This window comes from Fragaria vesca, linkage group LG2 (genome assembly GCF_000184155.1).
Source record: "Fragaria vesca subsp. vesca linkage group LG2, FraVesHawaii_1.0, whole genome shotgun sequence".
Taxonomy (NCBI): Eukaryota; Viridiplantae; Streptophyta; class Magnoliopsida; order Rosales; family Rosaceae; genus Fragaria; species Fragaria vesca.
This window is the reverse complement of record NC_020492.1, coordinates 14,622,744-14,629,223: the sequence shown is the minus strand read 5'-3', so window position 1 is coordinate 14,629,223 and position 6,480 is coordinate 14,622,744. Positions and strand designations below refer to the sequence as shown.

At 36.4% G+C, this 6,480-nt stretch overlaps 1 protein-coding gene across 1 annotated transcript; it reads left to right on the top strand.

Moving 5' to 3' along the window:
- Positions 1–4,917, top strand: LOC101300584. The gene is made up of 9 exons (XM_004290486.1): positions 1–114; positions 186–358; positions 2,154–2,252; positions 2,434–2,490; positions 3,498–3,578; positions 3,845–3,879; positions 4,045–4,134; positions 4,229–4,388; positions 4,504–4,917. The coding sequence occupies exons 1-9, from the start codon at positions 3–5 to the stop codon at positions 4,606–4,608; spliced, it is 912 nt and encodes a 303-aa protein (XP_004290534.1). The 5' UTR covers positions 1–2; the 3' UTR covers positions 4,609–4,917.
- The last annotated feature ends 1,563 nt before the right edge of the window (positions 4,918–6,480 follow it).

Sequence of the window (6,480 nt, the reverse complement as noted above, 5' to 3'; positions counted from 1 at the left end):
ACATGGAGACCCTTTTCAGCTCCTCATTCCGATTAACTACTCCAATCCATCATCCTCGCTCACTTTCCAGCAGAAACACATCTGTCTCGGCCCTCAGAACAACCCCATCTCCTGGTAAATAACCCTTAACTCACTTTTCAAACCCCATTTCTTTTTGCTTAAACATTTTGCATTTATATGTTTAGTTGTAGAGGAGGACTTGCTGCAGACATTCTTTAAGGATAGACAGTTGAATGGAGACTTTGTTTCAAGACTTTCCGACGTGTTTTGGCGGAGGGAATTTACCAATTTTGTTGATGGTGATCAAGTCGGTCAAAGTGTTGATATTACTACTCAACAACAAGCCGCACAAGAGCAGGTACATGGCCTCTTGCATTTTTAGCTTTTTTGGTTAGTTTGTATAGAGATTGTGAATGTGCATGATTTCAATGTATATCAAATGTGTGGTTCGTGTAAATGTGTTCCTCGCTTGGGTATATGCCCATAAGCTGAATTTTAATGTTGTCATTGTTTTATTTGCGTGTGTATCGCGTTTATTCATATTGAGCGCAAGCCTTTGCTTTGCATTGATCTTCAACCGCTTATTTTGTGCTTCCAAGGTTCTTTTTTTGGGTATCTTTTGGGTTAAAATTGTAAATTGTAAGAACCTAAGTTGTTTGTTGTCTGATAGATTCAAGCTTATAGGAGGGAGTATGGTTCTTGAATGGTGGTCTCTTGTAAGGGTTATGTCTTGGTTGGAGTGGCTTGTATGCAGTTTAACTTTGGTTTTTTGATTGTTCTGACTTTTGTACGGGTCATTGGTGTTCCATTGACTAATCTTCGCTGGACAAGTAATTAGATGAGACAGTTCTTCCATGAAATTGACAGACATATAAGGTGACATCTGGTCAAGTGGTCTGTCCCTGTACCAGTCTGGAAAGATTTAATAAAGTCCCCAATTCTGTACATTTGAATAGTAGTTGAAGGGATACAATGCATGATTAGGTTGACTATGATTTTAACAGAAGACCAGCAGAGCGTATCATAGGCTTTGGAGAGATCAATTCTCATGCAAAGAAAAAACTCACTAGAATTCCTGCACTAGTGCAACAACTCTTGAGCAACCATGATATTGTCAGCAATATTTTCCCCAGGGACAGAGCTCCCTTGATTGGCTTGATGAGTTTCCTTAAGTATCATCTAAATCTAGCCACAAACACCTTGTATTAAGTATTACATACGTTGATGGTCTAGAATGGACACTCGTTCAGGTTTGCCGTTTTGGGAACCAAGTTTTTGACAGTATGGTGTATTCTTCCAAATTATTGTCACCTCTAGAGTAAGCAGGTTTCAATGCTTGTCCTATAAATAGGTGGAAAACCGTCTCCACATGGGGCTTTTGGTCCTTTGAAACAATGCCTTTTTACTTCAGCTTGAGAATTGTCTCTTTGCATTCACTGAAGCTCATTTGCGTCAATCAGAGGGAAAAGTAAAGGAATTTAGAGAGAAAAGATTTGAAAAGAACTCAACAGAAATTCTTTGCATTCCTGTTGTAGGAATCCCTTTCTATGATAGTATAAAGTATTTGTTTTGTTATAATACATATGCATGCATTGTATTTCTTAATCTTTAAGAAGGCACAAGAGGCATATTGGTGATCATTGTGTGTATTAAAACTTTAATAACATTCAGTCATTGCTGTGAAGAAACTCAAAATTAGATTATCGTTTATTTATTTAGTTTTGGTTGTTAATGAGCATTCATAGATTTTTAATTCATGACTAAATTTTGTACCTTCACACTGGTGCTTAGTTTCATTATTTGCAAAAGAGAAAAGTTTTGACATGTGAAGGCCTGTGGTAATTTTAGTGCATTCCAGATGTGTGCATGATTTGATCTTTGAGGTTAAAGCTTGTGAACTTGGTATGTTGATTAATGGTCCAGTTGTCAAAAGCAATGAACACAATTAAGTTTTGGAGGGCTTCATTTTGCTCCTTAAGAATGTAATTGCAGTACCATTGACATTTTCTTTGATTGAAGCTTTCTGCATTGTCTGCTCAAATATCACTCATCTAATTGCCAAATGCACTATATGCTCGCTTCAGATTTTGATAGCTGAATAAAGGAAAATGTATTGATCTCTTATTGTATATTTTCTGAATCAACATTGTTAGGTTGTGGATGATGCTGGTGGGTTTTTGAAACTGTCAGCAACCAATGAATGGGTGTTAGGTGATAGATCTGCACCAATTAATAAAAAGGCCATTGCCAAGGTATGCTTTAAATTATCTATCATTATGAGGTTTCTCTTATGCTTGCTTCGGACACTGCCATTATTACAAAAAAGGAAGAGAAAAGAAAAAAAGCTTAAGTATTCGTTCACTAATGATACTTACAGTGACACCTTTGAGGGATAATTATAGTTCTTTGTTGTTACTTAATATGTCTTAACAGGCCATGCAGAATGACAGTGAAAGAAGAAAGAAACTCAACCTTCTTCAATATGAAGCTGTATGATACTCTTCCTCAGTATGTTTCTCAGTTTTTTTTTCTTGTATAAGTCAGGGGTTATGTGTATGTTTTTCCACTTTATAAGATGTGAATATCCTGTAAAGTGGTTCATATTTCAAATGCTCTATTCTTTTAGATTCTCCCAAGTTTCACCCCTTCAGAAACTCTTGGGTTCATCTCTTAAATGGATTAATAGTTCTTCCATCTACCAATATTAACCACGTCAACTTTTTAAGAAACTATTAGGGGACCGGCTTATTTTGGAAGTAAACAGCTGATGATTCAACTTTCAGCGGCTTTTTTTTTTTTTTATACATCACATACCAATTGGGTGAAGGATACCATGATGTTTGTTTGAATTTATTAAAGTATTCAGAGGCAATCCATGATACTTGACATTTGGAGGTACTTTAGCCTTCAATATTTTAGGACAGGGACCAGAAAAGAAAATGAGTACAAGACGAGTGTTTAGTAAATACTATAAATAATTAAATATCACATAGATGAAAATTATGCCTCATTACCTAAGGTGCAGGTTTGAAGACCCTTGTATGTATGTTCATAAGCCAATTACAGCTTAATGTTGGCTATAACTAGCATTTCAACTTTTTTCCCATTAGGATTCGCTTTATTTGAACGTAATATACAGATATATGTAGAAGGATAATAGCTATTATTTGCAACTCATAGGTACTTTTTCTTATTAAAAATCACAGATGTTTATGATGATGATAATTTGCAACAAGGAAATCTATTAAAAGTGAACTTATGGAAGGATATCTCGTCTGTATATTAGTTTATTTGAAGTAAAAGTCAAGAAATTAAGATTAAACACACATCAGTCCTTGGTTATAGGTATATGAGGTCTAGTTAATGGTGGTCTCTCTATTACTTGTAGTACACAAGTCTTTCTCTCTCTCCCCCTCCCTCCCTCCCTCTGCGTGTGTCTATGTGTTCAAATTGATGTCTATTAAACTAACCTCACTGTCCTTTCCTGCACCCTGCAGATACAGAGGGAACTAATGCTTTTGTCTATTGGTATTGGAACTGCTTGTACTGGGTATTGTCTTGTAACACTGTCATTCCAGGTATACCTTTACATAAACCAGACTAGCTCTAAATTTGAAAGTGCAGATAATTCCATGCTATAACAGACTGTTTTAAGATTTAATGTTCTGGCCCGTAAATTTGTAAAATTCCCAAGTTTTAGAACTTGCTTTTAACAGCAGCTCCCTCAATGTTAAAGAAAACAGCAGATCCTTCTGTTCATTCACTTTAGTGCTAATTAGATATTGGTGAAAGAATGTAGTTTATGTTTTTCTTATGGAAAACTAACATGGAGTCATCCCCCCAGGGTGCTATCAGTTATGCGACAGGAGTTCTATTCAGGTTTGTTGATACAACTTATTTGTCAATGTTAATTTTTCAAAGTAGTTTTTGCAAGTTTATGAAGTCTACGATGATTTGTCAATATAGAGGACTTTTTTCCTTCATTTTTGTTGATCCTTCTACTTGTCATTACCTCGAATCTTAAAAATCTAACTGTCAGTGCAGTTGCTTGTACCTTAAACTCTTGTACCAACATGTGGACAATATATCCCGAGAAGCAGTCCCTCAGATTTTCAGGCAGAAGAAATCGAAGAAGTAAAACTGAAAACTTCTTTGTATTGTTCCTTGTTATTTCTGTTAATGTTCATTGTGATTGTATCCTCAAGCTAATATGTATCCTCTGATGTAGAATTGGAATAAGAAGTCAGGATCTGGAGGATTCTCTAGAGAAATTGATTAAGGGCTGTGGTATGGCTCTTTCATCTCCAAGGCTTGTGTTACCAGCAGCAATATATGGATTGTGGATCCTGTCTCATCAATATGTTTCAAGTGATCTCTTTGATTTTCAGGTAAATCTCGAAACTATTTTACAAAGGGTAGAACTTGACATATTATGAATATGGAAGAAGTCAAACCTGTTAAAATTCTTGTCTTGTTGTTCACATGACTGCTTTTTCCTCACAGCTTGTGCCAGCCATGGTTGGGTTGTTTGTTTATAAAGCTGCTGCTCTTGTTCAAGTCTATAGAGATAATGAAGACCTGCAATTGATCTTTCCTGATGACCTTTAGGACTGGAGTATTTTTGGTATTCAGTACGTAGGAGTATACATTACCACCTTCTGGTTGATATTTACAAGACTTGGGTGTGCCTTGGAACTTTTCCTCACGCACTTACAGAATCAGCGTCCCTTTGAGAACACCAGTATTGCCTGTATGTAGCAAGAGAAGTAAAGCATCTTCAAATTCTTCTGAAGACTGAAGTGAAGTACCATGGTCTGAGCTAGTCAAATTTTGTAATTATATAGATATGTACTTGTATAGTAGACAGCAGAACCTGGACTGAAGGACTAATTGAGCCATTCTCTGGCGATCTTCATCAGAATGTTTTATATTGCAAAGAAAAAATATGTGATAACTATGTATCATATCAAAATGATCAAATGGGAGCACGCTATTTTTGAAACAAAGTAACTGAGCTTCATTGATATGGATAATCAAGTACTGATATGCTCAAGGACATCTTAGCGTTTCCTTTTTCTCCTTCTCAATAGAGCTTAAGATGCCCTTAAGCATATCAGGAACTCAACTAAGCTATTTCAGATCTTGAGCAAACTCATAGCTAGGCTTCACCTGCCGGTCTGTGAGCTGCAGCATTTGCAACTCGTGGAATCCAAACAACACATGCATCATTCCTGCCCTGGAGTGCAGCACAGATATCATCTTCAATGTTCCCAAACTTCAAACTAGGATAATCTAGAGGCTGCAAGTCTTGTATTGCTACAAGGCAATCTGACTCGATTACTATTTGAAATTTACCTTGCTTGAATAAACTCTAAAGCACTTGTGTAGCTGGAGTGACCAAGGATTTGTGCCGCGCAAAAGCACCAAGAAACTGACTATTGTGATCTCTTAGAACTCCACCTGTTCCACCATTTTTAAGATTGGGGAGGAAATCTCCATCCACAACTGCAGGCGGTGTACATCGATGTCTTGTTTACAGTGCTAGCTGAAACAATGTGGTGGAAGGCAATTGTGCTACATACCACATTTTGCGCCCGTTTGTGTTTTCTCATACCACAAGTGGAGTTTCGACTCTTTTCCATAGCAATTAGAAGCATGCTGATCAACAGATTCAATCACCCTTATATTTATATTCAAAAACAAAACAAGTTTACTTGAACATAATTTTTTTTCCACCATTAGAAGGTTGAGTATGAATCTCTTGGTTAGTTAGTGACTAGCTGAACATGGTTGTTCGGTTCCTCTGTCCAACAAAACTGACCCGACCCTGAATTACTTGGACACAGGACTTCCAGTAGTAGAATTACTTGCATTACTATCAAGATCCTGGCAAAGGATTACAAAACCGAGTCAAGTTTAGATAACATAGATTGTGTTTTCAGTATTTCAGTATTTCATTTAACAAAGTCGAGGATTACAGAGCTACTATGATAGAAACTATATACAAACTACTTACAATGAAGAGGATTACAATACCGTTTTGCTTCAGTACCAAAAAATGTCCTAGCACCAACTTTGCTTTATATCTGAAATGTCATATCCTATTAACACACCATTTTTTAATATTAACACACTCCATCTATGATGATAATTAATCATGAAACAAATTCAAGTAACAAGTTTGTAAATAAAATTGAAATATGTAGATAGGAAAATAGATGGGGTGTGTTAATAGCAGCACCCGAAATATATATATATATATATATACAGGCCTTCTCGGTTGCGGACGTCCACACCGAAGGCTTTGGTGCGGATTTCCATTTTTGCACCACTTTCCGATCGAATTTCCTCAAACTTCTTTCTAGACATATCTAGATCATCTTGTGTAGATCATCTCTGCAAAATTTCAGCCAATTTGGTGATCGTTAAGGCCCTCAAAATCGAAAAACAAATGGAGAAGATGAACAGGACAGAATTCAG

Coding starts and splice junctions, on each gene's coding strand:
- LOC101300584 (XM_004290486.1), top strand. CDS start 3: ATGGAGACCCTTTTCAGCTCCTCATTCCGATTAACTACTCCAATCCAT. Junction 2,491..3,497: donor ACCTTCTTCAATATGAAGCT/GTATGATACTCT, acceptor TGCACCCTGCAG/ATACAGAGGGAACTAATGCT. Junction 4,389..4,503: donor GTGATCTCTTTGATTTTCAG/GTAAATCTCGAA, acceptor TTTTCCTCACAG/CTTGTGCCAGCCATGGTTGG.